This window comes from Alligator mississippiensis, chromosome 10 (genome assembly GCF_030867095.1).
Source record: "Alligator mississippiensis isolate rAllMis1 chromosome 10, rAllMis1, whole genome shotgun sequence".
NCBI lineage: Eukaryota > Metazoa > Chordata > Crocodylia > Alligatoridae > Alligator > Alligator mississippiensis.
The window spans coordinates 10,537,059-10,559,653 of NC_081833.1; the positions used below are offsets into that span (position 1 = coordinate 10,537,059).

A 22,595-nucleotide genomic window follows, 5' to 3' on the forward strand; every position below is an offset into this window, starting at 1 on the left:
TTTATTGCCATTTTCCTCTAGTGGTAATTTCTTAATGCTCAACACATCTAGTAAGAAAAGGTGCTGGATTATGTCTAACATGACTAATGATAATATTCTGCATCATATTCCTTCACGGTAATTGCCTTTCTGGACTCCACCTGGATTTGTTGCATGATTTATTTTTGTCTCCTCTTCTGTTACCTAAGCCCTGAGCGGTAATCTGATTCCGTTGGAGAAAAGCAATAAATTGCACATTCCAATGGGCCCCTGTTTATTTATAAGCATGCAGTAGCCTCACAAATTGAATCAGGGATTTAGCCCTTGCATGCAAAATGGGTTTGTAGTAAAGTCTTCCAGTTTGGTCTCTCCCAGGATGCTTTGTCTCCGTGTAATTGTTAAAAAGCATAAATATATGCTTTCAATATAATTGGACCTTCCAGACAGAAGTCTTCAGTTTGTGTAATTGGAGTTGGAAAAGACCTTCAGAGGATCCAGTAGGTAATCTGTCTGCATCACAAGGATTGAGGAGGAGGATGTTCTAGGCTGGAATATCTCCAGGGATGTTCATTCTTTACCTTCCCTTGGGGTCTTAATCAGCATGCTTTGAAATCAGTGGAATTGTTTTTTGTTGTCTTCAGCAAGTGTTGATTTGGTGTTTTGTTGTTTCAGCTGCCTGCTTCCTTTATCAGAAATGTCCTTAATACTGAACTTAAAAGGTCACCTTCAGAATTTAAATTTACTACTTTTTGCTTTGTCCTTGCTGATTAGTGAAATTGTCTTTTTTTTCTCAGACTTGTCTCTTGGCTGTTTAATTATTTTGGAAGTTTTAGTGATGTAGAATTTCCATAAGGTTAGAGATTATATACAAGCTTTATTCTGAGTTTCTCTTCTATGCCTCATACAGGTTGTTGGTGTACTACGGCTTCCACCTTTCTTGTTGAAGCTATTTTTCTCTATCGCTCTTTTACATACAGCTAATTGCTATAGAATCTAGTACTCTAAAATATTTGTCTTGGCTCTGTTACCTCACATTCTTTAGGTGCATCTGGTTTTTTTTCCTATCACCCTTGAAGATTTTTGAGGCTAGTTTTGTGCAAAACCCTATGACAGGAGTCCAAACAATTTAATTTTGTGTATCTTTTTAATCCTTCTCTAAGTCTAAAACACCTTGATGTCTTAGCTGGAGAGGTATTACATCCCCTTTATTTTTTCATACAGTTTTCTCACATCACTTATCAAGATTTAGTTTTTAAAATTTGTTTCCCTCTGAGGGATTCCCCCTAACTGCTGTTCCCCATCTAAAATATATTCACTCTTAACATAACGCCAGTGTCTAGATTATATGAATATATACTTATTAACAAGGTGAATGTTTAATATTTTACTTTTTAATTGACATGTGTAAGGTATCATTCACATTCATTACCCATAAATCCCTAAGATGGTTCTGTCTCGTCAAACCTGGAGAGTGTATTTTGCTATATCTCTATTAAACTGACGGATAAGGTACCAGTGCTTTTTGGGTGGCAGACTTTCCCAGCCCGGTACGTTCACTTCAAATTGGCAGCAGCTTCTAGCATCTCCACCAAGTGATACTCTGTATTGACTTTTCCCCTGGTATAATATTTACCTAAAGGCTCTGCTTGTTCTTTGGGATGAAACTGAAAATTAGCAACCTCGTATTGACTCTCACTTATGTTCTTGAGTCCAATTTCACTTCCTGGTCAGCAGCTCTTACCTACCACAGGGCAGTGTTCAAGTAGATCAGGAGACTGTTACTCCTGTAGGATCAGATTTTTCCTAGGGCTCCTGGGCTGCATCATCTTCTGCATGGTGTTTTTTTTTTTTTCTAAATTTAAAATAAAACCCATACTAACTACCAGTAACCAGTTTGCTGATGCCCCCCTAACCAAAAAAATGACCATCCATTGCTGACTTTTAGAATGGTTTGATTTCCCCGATGTGCCAATTTCCAGAGACTGCCTGATAGGCGTGCTGTTTTCTTACTCTCCTACTACTGTTACATATCTCCTGCTGCTGTTCTGCTGGATCTAAATTGATCTGCTCGTGTGGCTTCACAAGCTTAGAAGCTGTTAAAATGTGCTGAATTTTGTTGCAGGCTTCATCTAGGTCTGATAGCAGCAGTCTTGGTGTCTACTATGGAAAGTGTAGGCAGCATAAGTTTTCATAAAAATCTGCGCCTGAATAAGAGAATCTGAATAAATTGAAATAAGATGTTCGTTTGGCTGTGGGAAACAAAAATCTTTGCTAGAGTTTCCCATTTTGAGCATGTAAACTGAGAATTAGTCCCAGGTCAGGATGAAGGATGGAGGTGATGAGCATTGCATGTGTCCCAGTTCCATGTTCTGAGATGCATAGAGGACTGAAGTCACCTGTAGTATCAACTGTCCAGCTGGTGGCTCTTTTTCCAGCCTTGGAAATGAAACAAATCCATTCCCTCTCCTTATGGGTACGTCTACTTTGGAAAGAGCAAACACATCTGTTAATATGTCCAGCTAATTGGAACATGTCCCCAAGCGGAAAATGTTCTGGGATAAGCACCGCATTAGCATGTAAGAATATTAAACTACGTTGTTTTTAATATTCAAGGTGATATGTCTATTTTTAAATTTATTTTGTGAGCCTTTAGTATGCTGTCAGCCAAATCAGCATTCAGGATTGGCAGAGTTCCTGAAGGAGAATATTTAGGTTTATTCCAAGTTGTTCAAAGCACTGAAATAAAGCTGAAAAATCTCTTACTTTTTGAAGGTCCAAACAAGTAGTAATTATCCAACAGATACACACTACAGTTTGGCTCAGTAGTCTGTGTGTCACGTTTGTGCTATTCTTTTGAACAATTTTGAGGGAGATTGGCATTGTTAAGGGAATCGCAGCATGAGATAGTGCCTTCAACTGGTTTTTTTTTCCCTGAAACTGTTCTAAAGTGGTTTTGAAGAAGAATTAGTCATTCCCTCTCACTTTGAGCTCATTTTGGGATTGCTATGTAAGAAATATTTACTGTAAATGTACTTTGTAGCAGTTAACAACCAACTGGCCTCATTAAATACTCAGCTCATTATCCTTAGTTTCCCTGCCTGATTTACTGTATACATTTAAAAGAAGCAGTACTAACCATAGGTTGTGTATGAGAATTGACTCTGTCTTCCCGTGATCAGGCTACTATTCAGCAGGCCAAAGGTGGTAGAACAGCTGCTTAATGGCTTCAAGATTTTATGGAACAGTAAAGTACTTACCCAGGTTTAAAAATTTCTGAAGTATTTTAGTGACATTATCTAACGTAGTCTTCTACAGTAGTAAAAATAATGTGATAAATTATTCATAGAGGGTATAAAACATGTAATTGCGTAGTATAAGACTCCTTCATTGTAGCTACTGATGGTAATTCATTTAAACTGAAGTCATTTATTTATAAGATTCCCCGTCTGATTCAAAGAAATGGACACCAGTTTAAAATGTAAGAAAATAGCAGAGCCTTACTCATAATTTTTAACAATTGTACCTAATATTAACCTTTTCTAGAGAAATGGCTTTTTCTCCATCATAAAAAGAACAACATTGAAAAGGTCCAGTGTAAGAGCACAAAATAATGAGGTGATTCTCTGCTAAAAAAAACTTTAAAAAAGAAGCATAGTCAGAATGAAGAACATTAGGAAGATATAAAATGTGAAGGTATACAATATATGACCATGTTAAGAAGGAACACCATTAAACATGTATGCATTTCCATAATGGAAAACAGAGGGCATGAGATGAAACTAAAAAGCATTAACATTAAAATGTGCAAAGTAAAATACTTTGAAATATGTAATAGTGAAACTTGTCACCGGATATAATTGAAGCAGCAAGCTTTAATCTTGAAAGAAGAATATGTTTGGGAATAGGAAGACCGTACATAGTTACACGATCTTGAATTAAATTACAAAGGGCTTTTAATCTTGTATATGAGCATAAAATGATTACCTTGGTTTCTTTTTATGGTGTAGTATTGCCCCACTATGCATTAGTGGTTATTCAGATGACATTGGTCAACGTTTTAGGATTTTTATCAGTATTCCCAGTTCAAATGTATTATTAAACTGTCCTGTGCTTGAGTGACAAGGATCTCATACTGATGTGTGTGTCTTAAGACATGACTGTGTTTCTTTGATGAATATTTTATAAATACAAGCATTTCTGATGCAGTTTCTCAAGTTATATAGTATGTTTTGAGTGACTAGTCTCTCTAGCTCTGATCCTGCACTTTCCCACATGCAGATGTTAATACAGAGAGCTCTTTTCTGCTTAGGTCAGTTAGGATTTGGAGATTGGGTGATTTGCCTTATGATATCACAAATGTTTCAGAAATGGCCAGAAGTGCATGACTTGCCTTATTTTACTGCTTAATTTCATGGGCTATTCTTTGTTGAGATTTTGATTGCTTTTGAAAGCTGATGACCCGCTAATTTGATGCAGTCCATTGGGTAAAGTACAGTTTAGGTAGGTACTGTAGCAGTTTGTTCCAAATGAGCTACATTTAAACATCCAACCTCTAGGTCGCCCATGAATTAATTTTTCTTCTACTGGGCATTAGCTACTAATTAGAGGCACTTAAAGATCTCCCCACGTGTAGTAGTTGGAATGTTCAGAATCCCCCCCCCAAAATATATTAAAATTATATGTTGTCGGATAGTAGTTAGTGGCACTGTCAGTGGACCTGTTTAAACCGTGGCAGTGGCGCACAATGAGGGCAAAGGATGCTACGCAGGCAAATCTGCCCCCCCCCTTTTTGAGGCTATTTTGCAGCATTAGGTTTATTTCCCATTACAGTTTCCTTCATAACAAAATGCATATGTAAAGATAGAAGTATATGCCTTCAGGAGCTTATGCTGCATTTTTTTACTAGAGTTTTGGGTTTGCTAGTTTAAACCATTCCCAGATAGTATCTTGTGCATCTTACACTCAGGCTCCAGCTGTCACAATTAATATTGCAGCGTTTACCCCAATTCTAAACAAATGAATGACACAATATTCTTATGTATGTAGAAACTTGTGGTGTTGAAGATATTTATTTAAATACTTGGCCTCAAGATTTGTATATTTAAAGGGCTTTGGTATAGCATAATAGTTTCCTCCATTTATGTCCTTACAAAATTCAGATGTTATCTTTCAACTGTTTAGCTATTTCTGTGCCAGAAAATCCCCAAGGAACAAAACAAACAACCCCTGCCCCCGCCCCAGATTTTTTACCAGTAATTTAGTGCAATACAGTGTCTTTCCCTCCCCCCTCCCCAAAGATCTTCATACATTTGATAAGTTGTAGAATTTCTCCTTAAGCAGCAAAACAATAGCGCTGTGTTTTTCCTGTGGATTATTGTTGCCTGGTGCCTTGTATCAAAAGCTTCTAGATGCAATGACCAGGTAATCCCATTCTCTTCATCTGTGGAATTGAAGTTTTTGGGTGGTGATTTAGTACCATTACGTTCAGTGCTTTAAGGTGAATAGTAGCACTGGCTTTGCTTTTTATTTTTGTTCTTCTGCTCGGACACTGTTACTCTAAGGGAATGTATCAAAAGCATGATGGGAGGCATTTGCTCCAAGAAGGGGCAAATTCAGATAATCAGACCATTTAAATATCAACATGAAGAAATGCATGAACTTCAACAACCAGTGCTACATACAATGTGTGCCAGAATAAATCCAGTAGAAACAGCTGTTTTACAAAACTGTCCCACCTCCGCATACTAACGTATTTATATGTCAAAAAGTTTTCAGGTATATTTGAAATGTGGTATTTACTATAGTTATGCACAAATCTTCACATAATGAATTGACAGAATGTATGTTTCAAGTCACGTAAAGATAAAGTGCAGCTTTGAACTTTGGCAGCGTATGAAGGTGTTCCAGCATGTTTCTTTGATTTGTAAATCGGATGGGCAATAATTAATTGTAGACAAACTGTGAATTTAAATGTGCGTCCTGTTTCTTGTGTTGCTGAAAACTTGCCGAGAGTTTGCCTACTGCAAACAAAAGGGAAATGTAGAGTCCCAGAAATCAGGCATCAGTAGTTTTAAATGCTAAAGCAAAGAATGTGAGTTCAGAATTCACACTCTCTTCAGACAGTAGGAAGCAGTCATTTTTCTCTGTCCAAGGATGGGGCAGTGTTTAAAGAGCTTAATCTACACTGCAGAAAAGTAAAATCAACTGAAGGGGTGGCTGGCTTTCAGGAATGGGGACACGGCTGAGTTCATTAGATGGACCATGTGAGTGTATCTGTAGCCATCTCCCTTCAGCTTCAGTTCCCTTTTCTCACTTTAATAGACCCCCTTGAACATAATTTCTCTGAGATTGAATTCTAGCTCAGTTGCTACCATTCATCTTCCTCTTAATTATACAAGTTGCTCCTGGGCTTGCCTTCCTTGCACTCAGTTCTCTAAGGTCATGCCTTTACTGTAGTAGCAGCATATCCCAGGCAGGGTATCCCCAAGCCTGCCCCTCACTCGCTTCTTCATGTCACACCAATTGCAGGATGATGGTTTGGGATTATCCCCATCTCCTGGGGTCTCAAGTGGCCACCGAGAGAGAATGCATTTCCACTAGATAGATGGAGGGTGGGGAATACTTGCGAACAGCTCAGCCAAGATGCACTATGGCTATGCTGTAGATATGTCCTAAGTGCTCTTGGCTTTCTTGAGATTCTTTCACAATATCTATGCAAGTATTCCTCGGTGCAGTAGAAACCACACTAAGTAAATGCACTGTTATATTTTAAATGAGTTAAATGAAGTGCTTATAAGAGCACAGGATTTAAAATTCAGGCTTTTGCAAGTACTTGCCTCTCAAACTTCCCACGCAGTTTTATCTGTGCATCTCAAACATAGCATACAGTATGGCTGCTGTTCTGGTCCTGAATCCTTCTTGTTGTAAGATCTGCTCTTTACGCAAGCAGCACAGACACAGACTTAGGATAAACTTGAACCATGCTTCAGATCTCCATACTTCTCGGTTATGGTCAGGAAATGAACTTCGGAGGCTGGCCCCTCCAATGTCGAGAGAAACAAACTGGGAATAGGATGAGACCAGTCATCTAATTTTCACGAGTGAAAATTACGCTTTTCATAACTGAACACCAATGGCATATTCAGCTCGTGTCTCATAAATGAGGGATTCATACATTTATAATTAATAGAATAACACATTAACAGCTGTGAATTTGGGTATCTTCTGCCTCTTGAGGGTGAAATCTTCATAATTTTGTTGTGCCTGTAGCACACATGAATTATGCAGACTTTCCAGCTATAACAACGAGGCTATAATTCCAGCTACTGGTGAGGTATTCTGAATTGCTGTTCCTCTAATAATGTGCCAGCAAATATCAGAACTATTGCAATCTTGAAGGTTCCAAATTTTGTGCATGTATGTGTAGCTTTAAAGCGAAATAATAGTGTAAATTATTTCAAATTGTCCTTAACAAGAAGCTTGCAATATAAGTATAGCCAATATTTAAAATCGGGGAAATACTGAAGTAGATCTTTGCCAGTTTATTGGAGGGAATATTTTCCTCATCCTAGCAATGTGTAAGGCTTAATTTTGTTAATTAAAAAAGACTTAGGAACAAGTGTGTACTTACAGCAGGTTTTTTTTAATGAAATTAATTGTACTGTAATATCAGCCCTCAGTTGTTCTGATTCTGCTTTTTCCTCCAGAAAGTCCAATATGAGTATAAAACATACACTTAATTTTTCTACATGGATAGCACATATGGTTTTAATTCAGCAAAAATTTACAAGCTACATTAAGCGTTATGAAGAATTAATTGTGGGTTAGTATGCTTTCCACAGGCCTTAGTGGTTCATGTCCCTCCCTGTTCATGCTTGTTCATTTTCCAGTTGACCTTGGATGAACTCTGCTACTGCCTTCAGCATGTCTGCTTCGTTTAATCAAATGTGTTGACATGAACAATATTCTTTTTTTTACCCCAGATAAATAAATAACGTTACTTGGCACCATGTGAATCAAAGTGACATTCCAGTCATGATGGCAGTACAAAGGAATCCGTTTTTTTACTGTGTACTTTTTCTTTAAACTGTCTGATATGTTGATTTTAAAATAAGTATGCAAATAAGTATGACGTGGTTGTTTGTTTGTTTGGCTTTTTTTTTAAAGCGACGGTGGCCGCCATGTATTACAGCTACTACATGCTACCTGATGGAACCTATTGCTTTGCACCTCCACCTCCAGGAATAGATGTTGCCACCTACTACAGTGCACTGCCTGCAGGGGTGACTGTATCAAGCACTACAGGGGTGGCAACTATACCTCCACCTCCTGGTACTACACCTCCCCCTCCGCCAGACGCAGCTGAAGCCGATAGTGGATTGACTTCTAGCACAACCTCCGCAAGGTATGCTATTTATATTTCACAGGAAATACATGCCTTTTATAATATTTTTAAGCCGTCGAGGCTTTATGTAGTGAAATGTCTGATACCATTGACAGTATGCGCGGCAGTTTTTCAAATTGTCACTGGCCATCAGGTTGACCGTGGATGAGTTATAATTTCCTGGTTCGTTATTGCCACACGCAACATCCATTTAAAATATTAAATGTTTCTGTGTGAAATGGATCCCTGTTTGAGGACATGTTTAATGCACCTGTGTTACATTAAAAACAATTCATGTGCGATTGCCTGTGTTCACTGTAGATGTTTCTAACAACTGTTTTCTTTTAAGCAGCTAGTGTTGCTTACAGCATTACTCTATTTACCAATGTAAAATAACTTTTGCAGTACTAGTATATGTGCAGTTAAATTTGCAGAGATTCCTCAGTACTTTACTGTACTTTTATGAGACTGATGTGAACCAAGTAGTCAACTACATGCGTTTTGGGTTTTTTTTGTAATTGGGAACACTCACCTTTTGCTTGAATGGAAATGTATTCATCTCAAGAACATATACAGGGGTTCAAGGAGTGAACTTGCATATTAACTTGTTGCTTAAGCAAAACTATGGAAACGTTGTCTGTATGCTGATTGTCTTGTAACGTATCTCTGATGTTTTCAGCACAATTGCTCCAGTGGTTGCCATTATTCCCCCACCCCCTGATATTCAACCAGTTATTGACAAGTTAGCTGAATATGTTGCTAGGAATGGAATAAAATTTGAAACCAGTGTTCGTGCCAAGAACGATTTGAGGTAAGAACAAGTGTTTTCTTACCTTCTCATTTTGTATCCTTAAAAAATCAACTAAACTACTCTTATTGGTGGTGCCTGCATTTTGAAGAGGATGCTTTTGAGAAGTGCATTTTGTAATTTTTTTATAATAAAATTCAAGGAACCACTTAAAGATAATGCTGAAACATTTACTGCCTAAAACTCAAAATCTTCAAGACCTGCTTCTGAATGCATATATCCCATGGGAATTTAGGCATAAGCTATTATGTTTCAGAACATCAAATAGTATTCCTGTGCCTGAGGTAGTGAGATGGTAAATGATTGTTGGCATTTGCTGTGTTCATGTATATTTTTCACAAATTACTTTTCCCCTTCTCTCTAACAGATTTGAGTTCCTGCAGCCTTGGCACCAGTACAATGCCTACTATGAATTTAAGAAACAGTTTTTCCTTCAAAAAGAGAGCAGTGAGAGCTCTCAGGTAAGTCTGTACGATTGGGGAAAGGGGAGATTACAATAAGACTTTTCATGTGCAAAATAGATTTCTGTAAACAGGGTTTGAGAGTAAAAGGAGCTGGATGCATTTTATTTCATATAACATTAACACAGACAGTGTGATGTGATCTCATATTTAGCTCCTTACTCTAGTATATAGAAAAGCAATTGGTATTTGTGATTGAAGTGAAAAAAATAGAATATCCTGAATCTTTAGATTCACCTGCATGGGAGGAGTCAAACAAACTAGGTGGCTGCCATATGGAGATCTGAAACCTTGCTGGAATTCAGGTGTCCTGTAAGACTTAGAAGCACTGTACTTGTGTCTCCTTGCTGCATGCCTTACCCTGTTCTCCTCAAGATAGCTCTTAATGTCTTCTGACCCTCTGAGAGACATTTTAACTGAAAGCGGTTTGGCAGTACTTTCTGCTCTGAATTATGACAACGTGCCTCGCACTGTTCTGCTGCATGTCAACTTGTGTGGAAAACCACACGCGTGCAGTACAGTTCAAGATGGAGAACTGAGTTACATTTGGCGCATAACTGTCATACCTTTTCAAAGTAACTTAGTGGGTCAAGAGAGAGAAGCTTCCTAGATGGATATAATCTCTTTCCTCTGCACCAGCAACTGTCAGCCCTATGCAGTCACTAGGGAACACATTTTGCTGTTAGCTTGGGAGCAAATTCTACCAAATATTCCAAAAGCATTTTCTATTTTTGGAAACCAGATGTACCATTTCTGTAGTATTGAGAACACCAGTAATTCTACATTGCTGGGTCCTAGACATGTTGAATATACCATCCAGTTTCAGACTTTACTCCAGCCTACCCTTCCTTCCCCCGCTCCTCTTCCATCAGAATAGACTAAGTTCTCATGGAAGAAGGGAGGTAGGTTAGGGGAAGAGTACCCTGTTGCAGACTTATTTGACTAGTACACAGAGAGACCACAGGCAAAATCTGACTGCAGTTAAATGTTTAGTAATAGACACCTCCACTGGTGAGCTGGATGGTTGTACAGACTAAGGGAGTTATAGGTGTAATTTATGAATGTACATATTTAATTTTATAATTAATATGTGCAGAATGAATTAGGAATAGCAAAACGCTCTTTCCTTCAAATTTGCCTGCTTTTGCAGGTTGTATTAGTCTGAGCCACAATAACAATGCATTAAAATTGATTAAAGCTGTATAAATTTACTTTATAAATTAAGCAAAAAACAAAAAGGGTTTTTAAGTGTGGTTGTTACTACCAGTGCTGCCGGCAGTAGCATCATTATTATCAGCAACTAGTCAAACTACTCTTTTGAAATTGCTGGCAGATTTCCAGCTCTGTGGATACTAATCTTTTCCAGTAGTTTCTATTAAAAAGACAGAGTATCCAGCAGTATGCAATGAGGATTAGATGTGTAACCAGTGTGATATGCTAGGTTATCATCCATGCAAAATTGTGCGTGAATAAACTTGGGAATGTGTTTAAAGTATATAAGTTTTGAAAAGGAACAAAAGGAGTAAAATCTCACAATTAAGACATGCAAACATAGTTTATGCTACTAAATAATTCTCTCTGAATGCAGTGGAGAAATTTTACTTTGTGGTAACTGTACTTGCTAGAATAAAAAAGAATTTGCTGCACTATAATAGGCATTTGAAAAAACATTCAGTTGCAGTTTGCCTAACTGGGGAAATACACGTCTGTTGTCTTCTAAAAAAAAAAAAAAAAAGTGTTTGTTTTTCTTCCTTAGCAAATATGATTTATTATCCAGTGAAAACTTGAATTATCACAAGTGTTTCACTTCTCGAAAGAGTAGGTGGTTTTGAAATGTGTGTTTTGTATCCTTCTGTTATATTATGATGTACATTTTACAAGAGAAGAATGCTTCATTATAATGTCATGAATCATGTTTGTAGACTGTTATTTTAACAACAGACTTTGGTTGCAAATGTTCTTGACCAAATTAGAGAAGCAGCAACCAATGAAAGTTAGTAAATTGCCATTTTGAAAGTGATATTCAGAGGATACAGGCATGGTAAAGCCTTTGGCTGCTATTCTAGCAAGTTAAATAACATGAAACAGACAACAGTTGAGATGATCTATCATTTTCTTGGTGTCATTTCCCCCCTCCCTACTTCCCTCCACACCTACTGGTATCATTGGGGAGAGGCTTATGAAACAAGGATAAAAAAAGTTGATTTGGTTTCTCACTGTTTTCGTAGTTAGACAACAGGAGAATGTTAAACTCTTAGAACTTAAACAAGATGTGAGCAAAAGTAAATTATTTTGTAATAAAATTGACATTTATGTTTTTCAGAAGTATAGCCTCTGAAGAAAAGAGCCTGCATATTTTGTGTGGGTGTTGAGTCTTAGATAACAGATACACTTAAAGTACTTTAACAAGAGAGCTAGCTGGGAACTTTCTGATCCAACTCTTCATATTGGAAAATGCCACTTTTTACAATTTTGTGTCCTATGCCTAAAGAAGGGTGCTTGTAATTAAAGCTTGCAATTAAATAATTTTTCTTTTTGGAAAAATCTAGTTGGTCTAATAAAAGATATCACCTCTACCACAAGTTCTGATTCCAGTTTATTGAAATCAAACTTTTCATCAAACTGGTATTACACGCTGTATATAGTACTGCATTTGTTTCTTCAGTTCTCTCACTCTTGTAGGATTAATGTTGGAATGAAAGATTTATTCCAAGGTTTTCTTTTTACAAAGTAAAATAACAAATACATTCTAATTTAACTTGGTAACTTCCATTAGTTTCTATGTCTGACTTCATAAAGTTGTAGAGTAGGAGCAAGCAAGGTTGTGGCTAGTATGGGATGCAGAAGTCCTCCCATGTCAGGCTTTTAGCCACTCTCCTCTTCAATTCATCAGCTTGGCATGTAATAATTGTTGGTCTCAGTATGATGGATGTATGCCTTTGGCCATCATGAGTATACTGGAAATCAGAAGAGCTTTTAGCCTCTAAGGTGTTAACCAAAGTATTTGCCAGTGAGGTAAATAATGGCAGCTTTGAAAAAAAGCAAAAGCAGTAAAAACGATCTAAGAAAGAACACAGGCCTCATATACTTGTTTCAATCCAGCAACCAGTCATCTTTCCAGATGTGGTCAGAATTAGAGATAAAGAGAGCAGATAGTGAAAAAACAGAAGGCCTCCCATCAAGTGTCATGTGTACTTAATCTCGAGTCCTGCAACTGTTCTCACATCTGCTTAACTTTTTACATGTATGAACTTATGCCACCTGTGATAAAACAGTGATGGCAAACTGAGTCTTTGAGTCGCCATCTAAGGTGCACACATTTAAACTTCTACTGAAAGGGAAACATTTGTAGTTAGATGAAAGAAGGTTTTCAGACATTCCTGTTTGCTAAAAGGAGGCAGACCTTCAAAATCCGTCTCCCCACCAACAAGGCCCTATTAGCATTAACATTCAAAATGACCTTTACACTCAAGTCTCCAAAAGGCCACAGATTATCTGGGTTCCACTGAGACATTGTCATAACCAACTCGCTTTTGTCACAAATTCTGTCCAACCCGTTAATTCTGTTCTACTCTATTCTTGTATTTTGCAAGAACCACATTCTCAGCAAATAATCTCAAGCCTCCTTTCTGTCTGACTTTCTTCACTCTTACATCACCTGAAGCTGATACCTGCTCTAGCACATGGAACTGCTTACCATAAGCCAACTTCTATTTTAATGTCATTAACTCTAGCAGATACAGGGGCAAGTGAATTTGCAGATCTTTTATTGTTGAAATGTAAACATAAATTCAGAAGACTTTTTTTTCGTCTTCAGTTGTTTTACCTTTAAAAGAATGCCATATGTTCTTGTCATAAAGATGTGAAAACACTTCTATTTTTTGGCACTGTCAAATGCTCAATATTTCTAAGAGTTGAAGATGTTAAACACTTATTTGAATGAAACATGAGGGTTTGTGGTTTTTTTTTTTTATTTTGTTTTAGAAACTAAACTTGTGTTTTACTTTAAAAGAAAAACCTTCCAATCTCATAGTTTAATGACTGTAGGTAAATTTAGTTTGCATGGATGGAAATAAATGGAGTGTGGTAGGAATCAACCTCCCCAAAACCTCTGTTATATTATTGTATGAAGTGGGAAATCTCTAATTTGCTTACACGTAATAGATCTGGGTGGAATACATTTGACTATTTTCACATAGTCGAAATGCATGGCTTATTTTTTTTTTTTTTGTGTAGACATGTTTCAGTTAAGTTGTTGCCTTAAAGCTTGTATATATTCATTTTTTTTATTTTCAGAAAATAACTGAAGTCATTAATATTCCTAATCTTTTTTTTTAAGGGAGTGGCTCCATCAGAAGATGTTCCAGCAGATTCTGCTGGTGATGCACCAAGTGAATCTCAGCTTCCAGAGGATCATATCTCTGAAGATTCATCTGAGCTTGGTGGTACTGGAGCTTCAGCAATTAAAAAAGACATACCTGCCACTAAACTTATCAGTGATGGCAAATTGGTGAAAGGTAGGTTGGTATCACTATTGAAAGCTGAAATGTTCTTGGTAGGCATGTACTTGAAACAAATCTACAATTAGCAAGGAAAAGACTTAGAATATATTAAAATAAAATGTATATGCAGTCAGAAACATCAAAAAGTACCGAACTGAATAATTTAATTCATGTCTTACTCTGGCATGTCAGATTTGAGGTGGAAACCAAAGAGGGTAGTAACTTCAATGTCAACATTTTAATTTCAGAATTGCTTGCCATTGAAAACTGATGTGTAAAATGAAGTGACTTTTTCATAACTTTACCTATTAGTGAATGCACACAAGTTTAACTTTTTAGATATTGCCAAATTGCAAATATGGAATAAACTTGCAAATAAATGAATCTATGGGCATCTTTTGTTTTTTAAACAAATGCTAGACTTTAATTCTTGTCCTTCTCTCTGCTTGATTTATGTTTGTGATCTGGTAGTTAAGGAAGCAGAAAATCTCAGATTTGTCATGCATGTGTTGTGGTGGGGTTTTTGGGGGCGGGGGTTTGTTTGCTTGTTTGTTTTGGTTTTTTTCTTTCTTCTCGTTTCAATTTTTTAACTGATTATAGCCCTTTTTTGTCCAGGGATTACAGTTTTATAAGTTCCATTCTAGCTATGTCTGATGAGTACTTTTAGAAAGTGCTGTGGTCTTGTTGAAATACTAAAGTATGATAAGACCCAGTATTCCACTACTGCTATATTTCCATTTATTAAAAGGCAGAGCCTTGCTGAAGGAAAGAGGATCTGCTTTAATTTTAGATGAAGTTATAGCAATTTGAAGACAGTAGTGAAATATACTTGAGGCCATATTAGAGTTCAGCTGCACTGAGTTTGAAGGTAATTTATTTATTACCATTAAAAAGGCTACATGGATAGATTGTAAGGTGGATAGAAAACTGACTGGATCATTGGGCTCAGAGGGTAGTAATCAATGGCTCTGTCTAGTTGGTAGCTGGTATCAAGTAGAGTGCCCTAGGCATTGGTCTTGAGGCCAGTTTTGTTCAATATCTTCATTATCCACCTAGAAGATGGCATAGAGTGCACCCTCAGCAAGTTTGCACATAACACCAAACTGGGGGGAGTAGTAGATATGCTGGAGGGTAGGACTAGTATTCAGAGAGATTTGGGCAGATTGGAGGATTGGACAAAAAGAAATCTAATGAGATTCAATAAGTACAAATGCAAAGTCCTGCGCTTAGGATGGGACAATTCCATGCACTGGTACAGGCTGAGGACCGACTGGCTAAACAGCATCTCTGCACAACAGGAACTAGGAATTACAGTGGACAATAAACTGAATATGAGTCAACAGTGTGCTCTTTTTGCAAAGAAGGTGACTGGCATACTAGCCTGCATTAGTAGGAGCATTGCCAGCAGGTCAAGGGAAGAGTTTCTTCCCCTCTATTTGGCGCTGGTGAGGCCATATTTGGAGTACTGTGTCCAGTTTGGGGCCCTCCAGTACAGGAAGGATGTGGACAAGTTGGAGAGAGTCCAGCGGAGGGCATCAAAAATGGTTCGGGGGCTGGGGGACATGGCTTAGGAGGAAAGACTTTGGGAACTGAGCTTATTTAGTCTAGAGAAGAGAGGACTGAGGTGGGATTTAATAGCAGCCTTCAGCTACCTGAAGGGGGTTCAAAAGAGGATGCAGCTGGACACTTCTCAGTGGTGGCAGATGACAGAACAAGGAGCAATGGTCTCAAGTTGCAACAAGGGAAGTTTAGGTTAGATATTGGGAAGAATTTTCTCACTAGGAGGGTAATAAAACACTGGAGCATAGGTCTAAGCATTGCAAATTAAAGCAAACTAGTGTCTAGTTGACACAAGTCCTAGATCGTTTGATGCATGAACTGTTTCAGATGGTTTGGTTAGTTACAGTCTTGTCTAGATCAGGCTTCCAAGGAACCCAGTTTCTGCTACACCTTCATTTTTGTTCTGTCTTCAGCATCTGCATCTCTTCTTCCAGAGTCAGATCTCAAATTGATGTTCTCAAATGCTAAACCATTAAAGTCTCTGATAGTCTACAGGAAATAGTGTTTAATGTCCTGAACCCACCTATAACTAATTTGCTCTTTGGTGCCTTGACAAGGATTTTTTTTAAACTCTCTCTGGAGAAATAAAGCACCTTTCAGCTCTGTGCTGCTGCTGCTTTTCCTCCTTTGGGTGCTGGTTTGGTGTCTGTACAGTAGCAGTCAGATTGTCCAATCATGTCTTTCCTTGCTTTGCTTTCCAAATTGTGATTTGATCCAGGAAGGTAAGAGTGGTTCTTGAGGAAATGAAAGATGAGACAGTAATGAAGAATGAGGTCTACTCCCAGGCATGTTAAATAATTTGTATCCAAAATGATGGCATGTAACTGAAGTTAAGTCCACCTTATTCACATTACTTATTTCTTACTGGCAAATGAGGTAAAAAATCTACTCTTTTTTTTTTTTGGCAGCCTGAATTAGCTGTAAGGTAGGCTTGGAATCCGTAATGATTTTTTTTCTCTCCAATCCTTTCTCAGACCAAAAATTAAATGTCAAGGTTAGTCGGTAATATGAAAAGTTTGGAGATAACCATTGTTCTAATGTGTCTAATTTACAATTCTAGGAACCATATCTGTTTCTAAGCCTGTTTCCTGTACACTTTGGTGTATACATTTTAAAACTTGCAGTTCAGGTTTTGAAATGAGCAATTTGTTAAGGTATGCATATAAAAGACAGTTTTGAAAGGAAAAAGGTGGCAATAGCTTGCCTTCTAGAGCACCTGGATGATAGTTGGCTGCTGCTGCTTGAGACGGGTGATTAGAACTGCCACTGCTCCCTCCGCTCAGAAATCATATTTTTGTAGACAGAAACAATTATAAGATACGAACGTCTCTATTCTTCCAGAAGGCTATGCACTTCAGAACTTTTCACAGCTGGAAACTTTGTGGATGAATGATTAGCGCAGGTAGACATGCAGTTATCTGCCAACCATGCTTATTGTTATTTTAGAAAAGCCTGTTAACAAAAGTGGAGTTGACTTAAATGAAACATACCTTTTTTATCTGTGCCTTGTGTTCAGATATCCTTTTCTTTGACACGCAAGGTTTTCTTTGAAAGTTTAGAGCTGACCAGCAAGGCTCTCGCTAGTGGAAGGCAAGTTAAGAAATCTTGTATGTGGGGGAAAGTACATTTAATTCCTTGCATTTAATTCTGCTATACTGAATATAATTAATTCCACCAAGTAATTCATGTTCATATAGATTAAAAAAGATAAGTCTCACATATGAGCCAGACAAATCCTCCTACTGAGCAAACTATCAGATTTAGGGGGAAGAAGTTTCTCCAAACTCTTGTCAGGAGACAGCCTGTATAAAAGGATAGAAAGCATATGGGGGAAAGAAGGAATTTCCGTGAGAGAGAGAAATTCACTGTGGAGAGGAAACTGTGAACGGCACTTAATGTACATTCTTAAAAGCAAACTTGGGAGTTTGGGATTTAAAAACAAAATCATGGAAACAAAGCAGGAACAAGCACATAAATATACGTTTAATTACAGAATTAATGGCTGTCGCCTATACCATATCTTCTCGTGTATAATACGCACCTTTTCCACAACAGTTTTGGTCTCCAAAATTGGCATATGTCTTAAGTGAGGACACTTTCTTCTATGCTGGAAAAGAAGCTAGCTTGGAAACATTGTGCATGGCACTTAACTACCAAGATGACTGAGCAAGCTGAAGGGGTAGAGTCTCGTGTTAATCCTCTCAAAGCCATAGCTATTTACAGACGTGTAGGGCTGGAAGGGATCTCGTTAGATCATTGGGTGCAGCCCCCCCCCACTCCGGGCAGGAAAGACTGCTGGGGTCAGATAACCCCAGCACAGTGTGCGGCCAGTCTTCTTTTGAAGATCTCCAGGGTAGGTGCCTGCACCACCCCCGCTGGGAGTCTGGTCACGCAAACCTTGAAAGAAGTTTTTCCTTGTATCCAGTCTGAAAGCTTCTTTTAGGAGTTTGACTGTTGCTCCTGGTTTTCCCCTGGGGCACTTTGGTGAATAGTTGTTCGCCTACCCCTGATGCTCTCCCCTGATATATTTGGAAGCTGCCACCAAATCCCCCAAAGACTTCTCTTTTCTAAGCTGAACAGTCCCATACCTGTCACCCTTTCCTCATATGGCTTGCTCTTCAGGCCTCTAATCGTACGAGTGGCTCTTCTATGGGCTCTCTCAAGCTTCTCCACATCCTTGAAGTGTGGCGCCCAGAAGTGGATGCAGTGCTCTGGCTTCAACCTCACCAATGCCAAGTAGAGCAGGAGAATAACGTCCTTAGTTTTGCTTGAGATGCATCGGTTGAGCACTATGCCTGAAGTAGCAAGTGAGCTCCTGGTAGCATCTTGATGAGGCTCGTGATGTGGAAACACACTTTATTTACAGGAACTTATATGAAGAAGTACTGAAAGAAAAGAGCGGACAGTCTTGCTACCACCCTTGCAAGGGTCTCGGGTCCTAACCTTGTGGATCTAGAGTAAGTGCTCCTAGAAATATTGTGTCCAGGAAGAGTGGCATCCCTGGTGTGACACCAGGAGGATCTTGCTGCCTACTGCCTTACCCAGACTGTTCTGGGATGCCATACTTCCTGCATGCTCTGTGTTCCTAACTGTTTTTTACATTCTGCCTTTCAAGCATAAGTTACATGTTTTGTATGGGGGTATGTTGTATGCAGAAGAAATATGGTAGCTAAGCTGTGTAATTGTTTCCATTTGTGTTCTGCTGCTCATAACTTTATGACATTTTCATGCTTGAGCTAGAATGCTCCAATTCTGGTCTGTGCTCAAATGAAAGCATTTTGTAAGCTCGAGCGAGGGGGGGCTGGAGGGGTGAAACATTCCAGCTAGTATTGAATTAGTGGAGGAGAGGGAGGAAGACAGGAATAAACTAGAAGTAAAAAGCAGAAACTTTAAACATGAAAGAGAGCCCTTGTGAAAGAAGAGGTGTCTTTGAGCCATCATTTAAAATGCATTTTGATTCGATCAGGTTAATGACTTGCTGCACAGTGAGCTAGCAGAGGCTGTGTGCATGCCTAACGTAGCAACCTGGTGAAAAGAGTGCGGAGGATTGGAAATGACTAACGTTAAGTGCTGTATAAGGACATTTTTGTTCTGCTGCACCTTTGTAGCTCCCACTCTTGCAGGCTGCAGGAGTGGGGGGTGTTGTTTCTGTGGCTTTTTAAGGTGTATTCCAGTCTCATCTGGAAGCTGCTTTTTTGGTATTTATCTCTTCCTGAATGATGCCTGTTGGACATTTCTTATAAAAAACGTTGAATGCTGAAGTAATACAGCTAAGCACTTGAATTAAAAATGTTACAAAATGGGTTTTGTTAAGAACCTTAAATCATAACTTTTACTGCTTGAAAATTATATACAAATTGACCTTTCTGTGACTTGAATTTTTTAGTCCTTCAGAGGAAGATGAGTTCTGTCTAAGGCAGTGGCTTTCAACCAGTGGTCCGCAGACCCCTGGGTGGTCTGCAAACTGTCTAAGGGGTCCACGAAAGATGACTTATGATCAATCAAAAGTATGTGAATACCTACACTTACAATTCAGCGTGATCCACACCTCCATTCGAGATTTCCAAAGGGGTCTTCACCTTCATTTGACATTTTTTAGGGCTCTGCAAATGAGAAAAGGTTAAAAACCACTGATCTAAGGCCTTGCCAAAAGCCCCACAAGATTAACTACCACACAGTGCATCGTCCCCTGAGGACTTAGTTCAAATCACAGAAAGGTCAGATTGCATTTTTGAAGTCAGGGGCTTCTTTAAAATCCGATGTTGATGCTATCTGAATCTGGCAAGTGGGTGTCAGAGTCATTTAAATAAGTATCAGTACCAGCACATTGATTAATTCTGGAGTGAAATTCTTGCATATGATAGGGAGCATTTTAAGCTTCTATCGTTTTATTTTGTAAAAACAGTATTTATTTTTTATCTAATGCGTTTTATTTATTAGATAAGTAGAAACCCCACATCTGCTGTGATATAGCAGACCTGAGCACCTGAAAATTTCTTGTTATTTTTAGTTTGCTTTTTTCCTCTATTTAGTTTGGAAATTGCAGGAGTTAAAAACCTGTTTTTATGTTGCTCCACTGGGTAACTGTGCTTATCAAAATCTGCACCAGGTCAGAAAAGGTAGCCTAGCAGTTGGCAGATAAATGCTAAATCACTGACTCTTGCCATTGAACTTTAAGGTAGATTAATTAGCAGTGGTAAAATGTAGCTTATGTCTTCTACAAACTATTTTATTGACATTGAAACCTAGTGGCTACTTGCTTGCTTCATTTTTTAAGATGTCAAACAGTCTGGAGCAAAAGGAGGACTAATGTATTTTTTACGCCTCACAGCTAAGGTGTTGCAGTTGAAATGCACAGCGTAGAAGTACAACTCTAGATGTTTCTACCATTCTAGGTAGCACATTACATGAGTACCGGGGGGAGGTTTCAGCTCTAGCACACAACATGTAAATGAGTTTAGACTTTGGTTCAGTAAAACAGAAGTTTGTAAAAGGAGAAAACATCAAAATCTCTAAGTCTTGAGTACTCAAACTTCAGAGGAACATTTGAATGTTGTTATTATTTTGTATAGACTATTAAACCTTTGGTTCTTCTTAACACTATGATGAATACTGAAAACTGAATGGATCTCTGAGAAGGCGTAAAGCAACTGTTAAAGTAGTAGTTAGGATATATTTGAAAAGACTAAAAGACTAAGCTGGAAATTCTTGTGATGAAAAACAAATTTCCACTGAAAGAAAAATTATGTAAGGAAATAAGCGTTCAGTTTCAGTCATTTCTCTTCCCACAAAGTAGTATGCACTATTAAGAGTGCATTATGTTTGCAAGGAGTATTGTACTGATGAGCCATTCATGTGGTTCATTTTTTCAGCATTTAATCTGGGAGAATAATGGATGAAGCAGAAAAACTTGGGCACCTTTTTTGCAGTTGTCTTAATGGTGCATAAAAGTGTTACTCTTTTATTCCACAGCATCATTTGCTCCAATAAGCTTTGCAATCAAGGCCAAAGAAAATGACCTCCTTCCCTTGGAGAAGAACCGTGTGAAATTAGATGACGACAGTGATGAGGAGGAGGAAGAGGGCAAGGAAGGCCAAGAGAACGCGAATACTGTTTCAAGCAATAACCCAACACTTGCCACTCCTTGCCCTGCTGTTGAAGAGAAGAAACCTCAACTTACCCCAGAAGAGCTGGAAGCAAAACAAGGTATACTTAACCTCCTTGAAACGTGTTGCCTAAAGTACTCTGAATCCTTGAGAGAGCAAAACTGTTACAAAAAAAAAGAGATCTCTGTTTGGCTGGTTTTGTATCTTAACTATACCTTTTTATTAAATGTCCTGAATCACAGTTTTCTTCAATTCTCTGCCAATTCGCTCACATAAACGGAGTTCCCACAGGTTGCTATTGGCAACTTAGGTTAAAATCAATCAAGCCAGTAGCCCTACCAGCAACAACCCAATATGCTGCAGCCGAATTCCTTAATGTGCCATCGTCCTTTTATTTTTTCTGATTGGAACCCCTGAGTAAAATGTACAGCTTGTAGTTTTCTGGCTCTGTTAATGGGCAAAAAACAGATGAGTCTCTTACTAGAATTTCTCTACAGAACAAATGTGCTTCAAGCTGTCTTCCAGTCGCACAGCATCCCCGTATCTTGCGGGCAGCATGTAATGGCAGTGCACTGTTAACAGTAACGTTTTTGTGAAAAGGCTGTTGCTTTTTCCACGTATTGCTCTATTTAGAGATTGAGAGTGTGGGAGGGTGAGGATTTGAATGAAGTGATCATTTAAAGGGATTGCACACCTTGACGTACATTTCACAGTGGAGATTAACTTCATGAGTGTGAAGATGTCAGTAGCATTTGCTAGTGAAGAAGTTGATGAACCTCCAGATGTGCCACAGATGAGCCCCACATCCTCTCCTAGCGCCACTCCAATCTGCTTCCCCTGTCTGATCTGCTGCTCTGCTTTCTGCTCAGTCCCCTATCTACCCGTGCTGCCTATCCCCTCCCCCATCTGCCACTAGCCACAGACAGAGGCTGCCCCCGCCCCGCTGCAGATTTGGCTGTCTCTGATGTAGTTTATGTCCAAATCTTTGCTTTAATGTTGCTTTTCCATTCATGTGCAATATTCATGGTCATCATTTTTTATCTTGTAAATGAATATTGCTGCCTACAAATATTTTTCAAGTATGACTGAATAACATATCCTTTTGGATTAATCAGATGCAAGGACTCTACTGCAGTGATGCATAACTGTCCCAAATACTACATGGTTGATATAGTAACCAGTAAATATGAACGTGGAACACGTTTATTTAAAAAATGATGTAAATGTTTTGTGTATCACAGAAGAACCATACAACCTTCAAAAGAAAATACTCATTCTCTTTGCACGCGCAGTGCA

General features: G+C 38.4%; 1 protein-coding gene across 8 annotated transcripts in view; it reads left to right on the forward strand.

Annotated features, from left to right (window-relative positions):
* The window catches only part of SFSWAP (splicing factor SWAP), a 97,573-nt gene that overhangs the window by 28,325 nt on the left and 46,653 nt on the right, over positions 1 to 22,595 (forward strand). For all 8 annotated transcript variants that reach the window (XM_014598471.3, XM_019486657.2, XM_019486658.2 and 5 more), the window contains 5 exons: positions 8,146 to 8,383; positions 9,042 to 9,173; positions 9,538 to 9,631; positions 13,971 to 14,148; positions 21,166 to 21,399. In XM_014598471.3, the coding sequence (XP_014453957.2) occupies positions 8,146 to 8,383; positions 9,042 to 9,173; positions 9,538 to 9,631; positions 13,971 to 14,148; positions 21,166 to 21,399 (876 nt within the window). The remainder of the gene's footprint in view (positions 1 to 8,145; positions 8,384 to 9,041; positions 9,174 to 9,537; positions 9,632 to 13,970; positions 14,149 to 21,165; positions 21,400 to 22,595) is intronic.